We start from the raw sequence: 13,885 nt of genomic DNA, 5'->3' as shown, positions 1-13,885 counted from the left end.
AGAAAACGTGTTTCTTTGAGTATGCTTTTGTCACTACCGAGGATTCCTTACCTCCCAATTTTTGTTCTGTCTTTAGCCATATATCAGTTCTCAAATTTTACTCCACACAATAATAGTGCTCTATATATCTAGAAAATGTGTTTCTAACTCTTTCTAATAATTTTCAGCATGTTCAATCATGTTGAATGCTTTACTGTACTTTGTGTTTTGTATTATTACCTACCAAGCTGGTGAGAATATAGTCCATATATTCTAACAATAACAACAAAAATTCATTTCTGACATTTGTGTGAACTTCACAAACTTTACATACAAAGGAAAACATATTTTTTCCTATACAGTGTCACTTCAACTAACTACTTTTGCTAACCTTACTTATTCGTTAAAGGTTTGGTAATATATACCTTAAAATTTCACTTGTCTGCTTTGATCTGATTTCAACCACAGATAATTACAATATGAAATTCGAAATTATAGCTTAAATTCAAGGGAAAATATAATTCACCATTGTAACTTTAAAAATGATCCACACATTTGAAATAGTAAATCACCTTAAATGTTTTGGTCTAGAATTAACATTAAAATCATCATTTCTTAAAGTTTATCTAATAATTTTCATTTGGGCTTCTGGAGTTTACCATTCAGAAGAAAAATCTTAACAAAAAGCTACCTTTTTCAGTGGGCGATTTGGCAATAGATTAGATAGGTTAACTGAGAACAAGAGAATGTGAAAATATCCAGGTACTAATGAGCTATTAACACTTTTTGTCTGTGTGTTTTGTTTAGCTTTTTAAAATGAGTAATATAATCAGAAGAATATTGTTGAAAACATCATTTTGATTACAGTGTAGGAGATGTTTTGGGGAGGGTTGTCACTACAGTTGACACTAATGACTCCTGAAACAGTCCAGATTTCAGAACACATGATTATATCTGAGGTGTAGTTTGGGGAATGAAAAAGCAGAGTTGGACTTGGGAGATATTTAGAAGGAAGGATAAATAAGAACTTGTAAATAAATGGTTGGAGGGATGGGACAAATCAAAGAGTATTTTTAAGCTTAGGAAATGGAAAAATGAAAAGAAATTGAATTGTGAACTCTTCAGTGATATACAGAGTTGTCCAGTTTGGGGAAAAGAAGGAGGGGTTTAGTAGGAAGGGACATAATAATTGAAAAGATTTGGCTGGTACATCAAATAAAATATCCCGCAGTCAGTTACAAGTGTGTGACTGAAATCTGTGATGACTGCAGGCCTCGTGACCAGGACTATTCGGTTTTCTTACTCAGTTTCCCCAGCACTTAGCACAGGGCCAGGTGTACAGCTTCTGCTCAGTAAAGTGGCCGGCTGGCTGGCTGGCACTCTGCGTAGAGATTTGGGGGCCAACTTCACAAAGAAAATAATGAAGTTGTAAATACGGACAATACAATCTTGAAGGTTAGGGTACAAAGAAAGAAACTAAGAGGACAAAGTCTTGAAGGATAAATATAGTGGAGAGCTGGAGGGAAGAAAAGGGAACCAATAATAGAGACAGGGAAGGTTAGTAAAGGATTAAACCAAAAGAGAAGGGGAGGGGAGGGGAGGGGAGGGGAGGGGAGGGGAGGGGAGGGGAGGGGAGGGGAGGGGAGGGGAGGGGAGGGGAGGGGAGGGGAGGGGAGGGGAGGGGAGGGGAGGGGAGGGGAGGGGAGGGGAGAGGAGGGGAGGGGAGGGGAGGGGAGGAATAAACAAGAATAGAATTAGAGGAGCCAGGGAAAAGTGATGCTATTTATTCTTAATTTGAATGTGTGTGTGTGTGTGTGTGTGTGTGTGTGTGTGTGCGCGCATAGATTTCAGGCTCACACTTGTAACTGACTATTGGATAATTTATTTGACCTACTGGCCAAATCCTTACAATTACTTCTCTTTCTACTGAGCCCCTCATTCTTTTCCCCAAACTGGGTATCTCTCTCTCTCTCTCTCTCTCTCTCTCTCTCTCTCTCTCTCTCTCTCTGTATATATGTATATATATGTATATATATACATATATATGTATATATGTATATAAATATAGATATAGAGAGAGAGATATCTATATAGATAGAAAGATAGATATTCAGAGAATACATGGATGCAAATATTATAAAGTCACCTTTACTGAACAAAAATGAAAATCATTAAAATGTTCCCTTAATAACTTGAAGTAAATAAATTAGTAGTTTCTGTCACACTGATTCACCTATTGCATGTGGATATTCAATAAATTGTAATTGAATTAAATTAATAACATTTGCTAAATGGTAATAAATAATTAACTGTATTTTTTGTTATTTATGTTTATACCCATTGGTTCTGCAATTACTTCTAGCCCAAAAATGAATTTTGTATTTAATTGACTTTTGAGATACACCTTATTTCTTTTCCTAAGAAATGCAGTTGAGCTTCTAATTGTTGTCCTAATTTTAGAGAAAAAAATTATTTTCTCTGTTAATATCAAGACCTATCTATAACATCCCTTATACAGTTTCACGTGTTCCCTGTTTAATTCCAAAAGTTTTCTCTGAAGAAGATGTGATACCACTTTTTATGTGTTTCTCCTTTTAGCTTATGCTACTTTATAATACTTTGGGTACAGTGTCAAATAACATCACAAAATAAGGAATCTGGGAAAATTATTGTTAGCATGCCATCTATAAAAGATGGAAGATGTCAGTAACATTCACTGAAGAATTGTGACTCACTTCAGATGTCAGAATTCTGGATTTAACAGCCTGGGCTCTGAAATGTGTATATGTCAGATGATTTTCTAATGAACAACAGCTAGTTCCCACTAAAGAGTGAAAAAATAAAAATATAAACAGAGATATAGAATTAAAATAACTTTATGAATGGCAGTTTAACTTCTCCATAAAATTCTCTCAGTACAAGCCCCGTGTCTCCAAATGGTTGCTTAATGTAGCACACCACTAAGATTCAAATGATATACAAGTACTTAAAATTGCCACAAAATTAAAAAGAATCATACACCACTTGGCTGTATACCGTATTCCGTGCATGTTCTTACATACCAGTAACCTCCATCCAACTTTTTTTTTGTTGCTGAATTATTTTGTGCAAAAGCAATTTGAATTCCATGCAGCCTGACTACGTGTGATAATTTGAACTGATTGTTAATGAATTCTGTGAGTAAATAGTTGCTGCAATCTCCATACTCATCAAGCTTCCGTTATCTATCAGCTCTTTCTGAGCTGCTCTGTGATGTACAATAGTAACCCGCTGTAAGTGAAGGGTATGCTTCCCTGAGTGTACGAGAAGGTAGTCTTGCTTTGCTAAGATGGCTCAGACGGCTCAGAGAGGGGCATGTTTGTCAAGGTGATTTTGAGGCTTGGTTTTGGGTAGGTGACACATCATGGGATTTAGGGTGAAGAGGGTTTTGCTTATGTGCCATCTTAGCAACTAGAGAGCAGAGATAAAAGCTAAGAACAAATTAGAGGGAATGCTGTATAAGGTAAAAAACAGGATAAGAGAAAACTTTTGGAATCCACCAGTCTTGGGTTCAAATCCCAGTTCTACCCTTTGCTAAAGAGGAATCCTTGGGCAACTCATCTAAATAAACTCTCTAAGCCTTGGTTACACTCATTCAACTGTTAACTAGGGATATGAATTCATATAGTTCCCATCTGCTCAGGGAGGCTGACAACACCTAGAGTGTTTGTTATGCTTAAGTTAAACAAGATATGTAAGTGGTAACACAGAGCTGGACATAAATGCATGCAACTGTGTGTGTGTATAAGTCGTGGTTTGCCTTTCAACCTGGGCGATTTTGCCCCGTAGGGGAAATTTGACACTATCTACAGACCTTTTTGTTTGTCACAGTCTAGGGTGATAGGTGCTGCTGGCATTTAGGAGGTAGACGAGGACAGGGGTGCTGCTAAACATCCTACAGTCTCCCCAGGACAAAGACTGAACCGGCCCCAAATGTCAGTGCTGCTCTCCGGGCTCTGAGGCACGATTTAAATGGTATCTGTTTGTGACATTAGCCGGTTATTGGACAGTTTGTAACCAAGTAAGAAAAATAAACTATTGTTATCATCATTTTATCATTAATTTGGGGAATCTCTTTTGGGAAGCCCAGAGCTTCCTAATCTGTTGAGCTAATTCTATCCATTTAATACTATGTTAATTGCTATCAACAATAGTTGTTTTCCTAAACCCCTATTTTTGCCAATCCTTTTTAGGGTGAATCAAATTGCAAGCACGAGATTTAAAGCCAGCAGCATAAGGGGTACAGAAAAAAAATTAAACACTGTTGAAAGCCAAGGCTGTTTGGAGGCTCAGAAAGAAATGAAAGTGGTCTGAAATGATGTGTGCACCATACTGGTGGCTCCTGTACCGGTTAGGCGCCATTGGAGAGCAGCTATCTAAAGATTGGTTTCTGAAAACCACTGATGCACAGATCAGTGTGCTGTTCTCTCCCTTTCTCCTCTCCCAAAGCAGAAGGCCCCTGTGGCAGTGGCTCCAAATTTGTCTGCATATTGGAGTCACCTGAAGTGCTTCAAAAATCCCCCAGGGACGGTGGGGGGCAGGGGTTGTCTGAACTTTAAAAAATTCCAAACTTTTAAAAGTTTTCCTGGGTCATTTTACTCTGTAGCCAGGTCTGGGAACCACTGTCTTGGGAGGTAGGACCTAGTAGAGATTTCCATCTGCCCCAAACTGAGAAGCAACTTTGGAAAGGATGATGAAAAGGGACTTGGCAAGAACCTATTTCTTGCACTGAGGTGCGTGAGCACAGTAAAATCAACTCAGGCTGCCAGCTGTATTATTTCTTCCAGTCACTCAATGAGCATTATTGAGTCAAGCAGGCATTGGGCCAGCAATGGAAACACGATGCTGCGGCGTTCACCTCATCACCTCCCAAAAGCCACCAAGTTACCAGGACTGTTGCTTGTTGAAGTCTTAAGATGTCCCCAGGAGTCTGCCTAGCTGCATGTTTGAGAATACTCTGTTAAGTCTTTTATCTGTCTTCGGATTCTTGTTTAATGTATGTAGATAAGTAATAATGTAACTGCCCCACACCCAGTCTGCTTCTGTCTCTGACAGGCTTCATGGGATGCTTCTTTCTAATACCCTCTTCAATATTGTGACTTAAGCAGTTATTTTTTGCTAACTTGTTTGATGCTTGTGAAAGCCAGGAACCGTGCCTGTATCATCACCACTGTATCCTCACTGCCCAGCCCAGTACCTGTCACATAACAGACTCTCAATTATTATGTGGAAACGAATGACTAAATATGGGAGTTCTAAAATACCTGACGGCCCAAAGTCTTCTCAGCCTTCTCTATGCCTCTCCAAACCAGAATCTCAACCAAGCACTTTGCTAGAGGTTCCCTGAACATCTCCTGTAATTGTGCCTGGTGATTATATGGAAATATAGCATGTTTCCAAAAAGCACACTATAGACTGTCACCAGAATAGGGAACCTAGGAAACACCAAAGCAGAGAAAAGGGTAGCAACTTGGAGTCTTTGAGGGCAGGAGTAGAGATAAGCGTGTCAACTATGTAGTTATAACCACTTTTCTTGCACAGAGAGAAAACTGAGGTTTGTAGAAAAAAAGAACTAAAACAACTTGATTGAGGTCACACACCATTACTGAGAAGTGCTGCTCAGCATGACGACCCCTTGACTGCATCTCCAATCCACAAAACACGATGACAGGAAGCTGACAACTTACTATCAGGTTTTATTGAGCCAAGTGGACAAATTCCTTGATTCTCTCCACCTATCATTAGAAAACCCACAGTCAAAATAAGTGTCACAAATTACTATGATAGGTAAAACTCGGAATGTGTGTAAAATTTTGTAATTACTGCATTCTTTTATTCTTGTGTTTTCATTCACAATTTCCTGCTTAATAATGCTTCATTCTTTTTTTTAAAAGACTTTATTCTTATGAAAGTCTAGAATGTAAAATTTTCTACAAATGTCCATTCTTAGATTACTAGATTGTGTCAACTCTAGAGGTTTTGTATATGTGTTTTCTTTTTTCATCTAGATACCCAACTTACAAATGAAAAACATGCAGAAGAGAAACCCATGAATGCTATCGTTATAAATTCAGTATCCGAATTCAATATCACAGATGGACCAGGCAAGGAAACTCCCAGTGAGAAAAAGCTGTCCGAACGCAGCACATCACTCTCCTCCCTTGAAGAATGCCAGACGGGGTTCTCTTACCTTCAGACTGATGCTTCGGTTCATCAGAGAGAGACTGATGGTATGTTTCTCAGAATCAACCCATCTCTAAATAAAGCTCCCCAACCCCCAACCCCTGTAAAATCATCACATATGCTGTTAGGGAAAAAAAGGCTTTATTAATATTAAAGAGGAAGACTTGGATTTGAAAACCCTGGTGAATGACACATGTCAAGGTCACTTTGCAATTATGAGGTACTTGGCAGATTGTTTGCTCTCAAAGCTGGAAATCAGAGGCAATGTGTTTTAAATAGCTGGGGTGAGGTGTAATCATTCTTGCTATGGGGCTACGAAATGGATAAAGAAAAATGCAAACTTTCTTTTCTCAGATCTGGGACTATTAGCACGAGACTCTAGGCAGAGAGGAGAAGGAGGCAGAGTGGAATGCTATTGAAATGCTGGAAAGGTATAAATACAGACTATGTAAAATATCAATATGCTTAACCAGCAACCTGTGACAAAGGGTTGGTTCCTCTTGGTGGTAGTATCACTTCCTAAGCACTCTGATCAGTGCAAACCTACACCCAACCATCCCTGCATGTGACAGAAAAGCCAAGTTCCATTGTAACGCCAATTTGAAATTGGTTTGGCACTAAACAATCAGCATAGTCAAGTTCAAAGTCATGGACTCCATATAAATTTTACTCAGGCTAACTTCGCAGTGACCTTTATAGGAGACATAAACCATTCAAGAATTTTGAAGTGTTCAATATCTACATTTGCATTTAAATAAAACTAAGGGGTGTTTCTCAAAGGAAAATGTACTAGGGTATAGTTTCTGGTCTATGTTTAAATTCATATTTACTTTTTCAAAACAAGGAAAAAAATTAAATAAACTCTGTATAAGAGAAACTTTGGAATCACATCAGTTTTAGTCCTGGCTCTGAAATGTATTAACTGTATAAAACTGGGTACATTTTTCTATCTCTGCCTCTTAGCCTCTGAGTTATATGATGGAGCTAGTAACACACCAGAGGGTGTTTTCAAGATCACATGAAATAACTAGTGTAAAGCAGCCAGTACAGAACATGTCACATAATATATGTTCAATTTTTGCTTTTATTATGATCGCAGTTTTAGAAAGTGAGGGAAGAGAAGATTTCTAGCACATGTTACATACATGCTGTCTTGTACAAGGGTTGTTATGGACCAGAAGCTGCAGACACAGTTGCCTGCGGTTGCCAGGAGACAATGTGAATGAGGAAGTAAACGGGAAGTAACAATAGGGATTGGCGAGGGCTGTGGCCAGGTGAAGAGCCCTGCCTCTGCTCAGCCGGAAGGAAATGTAGGCCCAAAGCTGCCAGATGCAGAGTGCTTTGTGAAATCTCTAAAACTTTAACTGCTGCCAATAGTTCTATTTCTTTTATGAAGCCACAGACACCCCCAACTACACACAGCTTTGGGCCAACTCTGGCCTGCAGACTGCCAGGTTACAACCCTGAATCCAACGAATCCAAGATGCTCGTGTTTCTGGCTTTGTTAGTTTCACGCCAATTAAGAAAATAGGCAAAACAAGACACACAAAAAAATAAAAAAATAGGCAATACAGGAGAGTTCTCTGAAAAACATTTTGATGCCAGAACATTTTATCAGAAAGTATTATGCATGCTTGGATCTTACTGGTAATGGATATTGGTTGTTTGATCCCAGAATTAGAAACCGCCATTGCACAGACTCACACCGTAAAACAGAGTGCAGCTCCAGAACAACTCTGATCTATCCTGGGAGGGACCAGTGAGGCCAGCATGATACCTGAACCCTTATATTCTCAGGAAAGGGCCAAAGTGACTACTTTGTTAAAATAGCAACTGATACGCAGGACCCTCATTCAGAAAAAACAACCAATTTTTCTTTCTTCAAAAGAGTAAAGGAAAATCATGAGGACAGTTGAATTAGATTATTTTCTAAAGGCCTGGCCTAAGGCCAGTACAACACAGGAAATTCTGGTTTTAAGCTAACAGGATAGATAATAACCCACCCTTCCTTTACCACATTGTAAAAAATCCTCCCATCGAGGTAAGAGCTTTTGGTACCTGGATAAAAAAGAGAATAAAAAACCCAGACTAAGGCCGCAAATAAGGATGAGAAACTCTCATTCTCCTAAAGAATAAACATCAAGGAACTCGTGAGTTAAGTCAGACTCACTTGATTTCAGAGAATTTTTTATAGTAATTAATTTAAGGATGTAGAAATTGAGAGCTGGGGTCATTGTTCGTACTGAGATAAATACAGAAATATCTTTCAGGAACAGCAGGAGAAACAGAAGGGAAAAGAGAAGATTGCATCCACTTTCATGTAGTTTGTGGTTAATTTATTTTCAAATGTATAAATGAGTGCATAGGAATGGATGCTTAATTGCTAATATCTATTATTTATATACATTGCCCCACTTAAAGCAGGATGGAAAAGCCTCACACATGCAGATTTTGTAAAATGTGTTACATCCATTAGCACAGTTCATGGCGTGTGCTCTGATGGGAATTTAAAAGGATCTTTACTGCACATCACGCACTATATGCTGCAATATTACTTTATTATTAAATCGTGGCTCGTCCTGTGTGGTCCCTTTCCCAAATAAAATGGAAAAAGTCCAGAGCACTGTTTGTGTCTCTGCTTCTGTTTCTGTGTTCTAATTGCAAAAGCGTCCCCGTGGATAATAAAACCAGGGATAGACATGATATGAGAAAACAGGCTCCTTAAGAAGGATCCTGAGACTATACCTAATTGATGTATAATTTTGAATTTGAGACATCTCATCCAGGTGGAAGAGGAAAATCATAAATACAAGATACCTCAAAAGAATAGTCTTAATTACACCATGGACTACTGAATAAAATGATTACATTTTCTACACAGTAAATTTCATACAATTAAATGCAGTAGTGTCACCTTATAAAATGTTTCAATTTTATAATTATTTCAGTTCATTTGCTCAGAAAAAAACATAAGCACAAATTTACTAAGCATCACCCAAATCTAGTCATTCTAGATCTAAAGAACTGACTTGAATGTTAGTTGTGCTTGTCTGAATTTAAATACATCTTGACATATTTAAGTAGCTATTAAAATTGATAACATCAGGGGTGATACTCCAGCTAGAAAATGACATTCAGTCATACTTCATTTATTCGCATTCTACATTACAGACAAAAAACAAAACAAAACAAAAAAAACCTTAATGTTAGGGGAGTGGGAACCAATTTTCATACTTTTTAACCAAAAATTTTTTGTAGTCAGAGACATTGTATCATGAATCTATTATTATGCCAAATTCTCTGTGATAGCACATTAACTGTTAATTAGAATACTAGATTTGGACCAGGCTCATTTTGCCTTTTTTTCTTACTTTGTCTTGGGAGGAGGAGAAGATGGGTGGTTGTTGTCTGTCTGGTGTCATTCTGAAAGAACTATATTCTTGCTTCTTTGGATAATGATTCTCAAAGTAGCAGGTAGTTTGTTTCTGGAGATGAGGAAAGCCACAAGAACTACAGTTCGCACTAAAGCTGCCTCTTTTTGCTCCTTCCCCAAATCCTGGGCACCCTGGTGGTAAGACAAAAGCGGGGAGGGCAGACTCAGGAAGTACAGGGCCAGGACCATGAGGCTGATATTTGCGGAAACTACTTGTCTTGTGGACTTTTCCACTATAATTAAACATGATTCTTTCTCATGAGGCAGGTTCTCCCTCTTACTTACCTAATCCCCAGTTGTACATTTAGCACCTGTGGAGCCTGCATTAGTCCTTCAGCATCGTTAGGGTATCACTTAGCACATTACTTCTTTGATGTCCTAAAAGTACCCTAGGGGTGTGGAAAGGAAATGACACAACCCTGAGAGGGCTTTTGTCATGGCTTCTAGTTCACAGCTAAATACCTGCGTGGCTGTAAGAAGGTAAGACGTGGAGCAGTGCAATGGGCACTCTGAGAGCAGTGATCCGAGACCTACGCCAGGACACGAGGTGGCTCAATAACGGAAATGTAATATACATGGACTGTGGTATAAAGGTTCTAGGAGAGCTGAAGAGCCAAGTGAGGGGACAGTGAGGCCACCCAGAACTTAGCCAAAACATGAAGGCTCTGCCACCTCTTCCCTTGGTCCCTCCAGGCTACCAGGAGGCCACCAGCACCAGCATAAGCTCATAGGCCCCTACTCACTAGTTACCACACAGACCACGAGTAAGTGGCGTTAGCAGGAACCACAGAGAGATGGGCATTCAGAAAGAGAGAAAACCAGGAGAAGATATGAACACTGCTTGACACCACTCAAAGCCGAGCACGAGAAGGAGCAATACCCCAGTCTTTTCCTTTTTCCACCCTCCATTTCCCATCACTGTGCCCTATTGGCTGAAACTAGCCAGCAGCCTCTTAACAGAACCTGGACAAAGGAACTTACGGGTCTTGGAAATACAGAGCAGAGCAGGGTAAGAGCAAGAGAGCAGGCCATCAGCAAGCCTGCAGTGCTCAGTAAGCGCATGTTCAAACATGACAGAAGGAAGGTTAGAGTATTTTGAAGGGCAGGCCAGGCTTCCGAATTAAGAGCTCTGAAGGAGACAGTCTGGATGCAAATGACAGCCCCACCATTTCCCATGTTTCTCAAACTCTCTGAGCCACAGTTTCCTCATCTATAAAACAAGAATAATAGTACTCAACTCAGGGTTACTTCAAGACCTATGTGAGATGTGCATAAAGTGTAGAGGACTGCAACTTTGCTTTATGCTAAACAGTTGACACATACAACACTGGGGAAGAGAGAGCATGGACTTTGGGTCCAAAGAGACTTAGATTTGAATCTCTGCTCCACAGCCTTCAGTTGAGAGATTTAGGAGTCAGTGACGACTTCTGAGCCTTAGTCCTTCCATCTAAAAAATGGGGACTACTTTATTTATCCCTTATTGTTCACTTATTCATTCATTCAACAGAAATAAGCTTTCTTGTAACTTAGGTTCTAGTAGGGGAGAAACTAATTAACAGAATAATTAGTTTCATATTATGTTGTGGTTAGTGCTATGAAGAAAAAAAATGAAGTAGGGTGCTATGAGAGTTTCAGCAAGGATGTGATTTAAGATGCTTTAAGCTAAAGATGCAAGGGTTTAGTAGGAGTTAGGTAGAGTTGTGAGGGGAGAGTATGCAACATAGGCCAACGGGCGAGCATGTGCAAAGGCCCTGAGTTGGGAGCATCCCAGGAACTAAAGTTTTGCCAGTGTGGCTGGAGTGCAGTGAGTAAGAAGGAGAGTAGGACTGGCAGTCAGAGAAATAGGCAGGGACCTGATCACGCAGGGGCTTGTAGGCCATCGCAAGGATTTGGCACTTTAAAGAGAGAGTTGTTCTCATTTATGACTAAAAAGATCAGTCACTGATGAATTTGAGGTGGGCTCATGAAAGTAGTTTCCTCCAAAGGAGACTGTCACTGTTGATGTGGTGGTGGCTGCTGGTGTCTCAAACTAAGATGACGACACTAGATGTGCACAAGGCTGATGGACTTCAAGTATGAGTTTGAGATCGAATCAGCAGGGCTCAGTGAAGAATCAGTCGGGAGAGTCCGATCAGGAAGAAGAAAATGACACGAATGTGTCCCAGGTTTCCTCTGAAGTCATCGGAGTGTCCAGCAGCCATTCACAAGAGAAAGCTGGAGGAGGAACAGGCTTTGGAATGGGGGCAAGAGGGAGGTCCGTGACACAGCTTGGCCTTGGTACGCGTGAGACGTCGTGAAGACGCTGCAGAAGAGATGCGAAGCAGGCGGTCGGTGCGTGGCACACTCCTTAGAATGGGCTGAGGGGACGGGCTATGGTCATGGGCTATGGCTTTGACTATCATGTTTATTAAACATTTATGCCCCAATAAATAGTAGAGGGAAAGAAAATACACCCATTCAGGAGAAGGGGAAGTCCCACTGTCTTTTCAAAGAGTTGTACATTTTCCTCTGAATTGCTTATGGTACTTTTGTGCAAGCAAAAAGTGGCCATATGCAAAACAGTTTAGCCTGCTCATGTAGAATTATTTAATATGCCTTTTAGGAAAAGTGTGGAACACACTTGAAAGTTGGGAAAAATCTGTTTTCAATTCATTAATGTTGCCGTGTTTTTTTGGGCAAGAGTCACTGCCTTTTATAACCAAATAAAAAGGACTGACTTAGAAAAAATGGACTCTATTCTCAAGTGCAAAATAGAAGGGTGGAAGGAAACAAATGCCAATTTGGCCAATGGATTAGGCCAAAACATTTTTTTTATAAATAAAATTTACGGTAGACATCAGAAGCAGAGAACTCCAAAGTTTGCCAACTTGCAAAGACATTGGCAAGAGGAATTGAACCAAAGGTTATGTGCCCTCAGGAAATTATAAGGTCCTTTTACAAACAAGTTCTTCACACTCTGATAGGAAACACCAGCTCCTATCTTCACAAGTCACCCTGCACCCAACCCGACTTACCTCCACGCCAAACTTGCAACATTGCATCTACAAATGACAGGATCTAGTGGGATCCTTTTTCTATGGTCATGGCTGAGTAAGTCTCTTGAGCCTCCAGCCTAAGGGATCATGGAGCATTTGCCTAGAATATTTTCCACCGAGAGGCTCTTCTTTGCCAGGGGTTGCGGTAGCAGCAGTCTTGGCATTGGTAAAACCTGATGAAGTTTTATGCCCCAGATCTCTGACCGCCAACACACCCTGCTCAGAAATGCATACGCAAAATAGAGTCTATGTACTGTGCTAACTTACTCCCGACTTTTTGTGGGTGGTTTGTGGTGACTTACAAGATATGGGTGAGCTGGCCACATGCTAGAAGCTGGCTCGAAGTGAATTAAAATATACCCAGTCTGGCAAAGAGAGGAGAACGGACACCATAGAGGTATTATGGAATCTGCTGCCTGAACTATAAATATTGAGTAATGGCCACAGCACCTGCAACAATATATGGCAATTAAAGTAGTCGTAAAAGTCATGATGTGGTTCTTTACCACCGGCTTATTGAGAAGAAAGGAAAGGAAGGCGGGAAGGAGGGGCCGGGAGGCAAGGAGGGAGGGACAGAGGGAGGAGGAAGACTTCCGTATGCAGGACTCACTTTAGACATTTATATAGTGTTTTTAAAAAGAAATTAAAATGGCTTTCTTTAAAATATTTGTTCCCTTTCAGAGCAAGTTTCCATGTGCTTTCTTCTCTCTTAAAGATTAACAAGTATATGAACAATAGAAGAAAGAAGTTTTCTGAAAACTATTGTTAAAATTAAATGAATGAGGACTCTAAGAACTTAGAACCCTCTAGCAGATGACTCAGACAGCAAAATCTCTCCTGTAGGCTTGTACAGGCTCAGTCGACTGAAGTCCGAAAACCAAAAGTTATTATATTCTTATTGGGAAAAAAATAAATCCTTAAGAAAGTCTAACTTTAATGGATTGATAAGCCCATCAGGAGTGGGACATTTTTCTCCAATTTATGCTAGAACGCTGCTTTCAACCATCAACAATTTTCAGGACACTGGTTTTTAAATAATTGGATATGTCATGTGAACACTTATGTAGGTTTTACAAAACCCTCACATGTTTTTGACTTAAAAAAAAAAAAGGAAAGAAAAGTTATAATTTTAACAAGAGAACTGCTACATCTTCTAACTAATTCCCTTTATGGAAACAAAAAATATAATAATCTATAACCCATCACAGCTGTTTGG

At 39.8% G+C, this 13,885-nt stretch overlaps 1 protein-coding gene across 1 annotated transcript in view; it reads left to right on the top strand.

Annotated features, from left to right (window-relative positions):
- MDFIC2 (MyoD family inhibitor domain containing 2) overlaps window positions 1–13,885 on the top strand; it is a 122,655-nt gene that overhangs the window by 105,331 nt on the left and 3,439 nt on the right. The window contains exon 4 of the mRNA XM_088798536.1: window positions 6,027–6,248. Within this exon, the coding sequence (XP_088654662.1) occupies window positions 6,027–6,248 (222 nt within the window). The remainder of the gene's footprint in view (window positions 1–6,026; window positions 6,249–13,885) is intronic.

Source organism: Rhinolophus sinicus, chromosome 5 (assembly GCF_057876585.1).
Source record: "Rhinolophus sinicus isolate RSI-liver-muscle chromosome 5, RSI-T2T, whole genome shotgun sequence".
In the NCBI taxonomy this organism is placed as follows: domain Eukaryota; kingdom Metazoa; phylum Chordata; class Mammalia; order Chiroptera; family Rhinolophidae; genus Rhinolophus; species Rhinolophus sinicus.
Note: the sequence above shows the minus strand (reverse complement) of the source record. Positions and strands in the feature narration are given on the sequence as shown.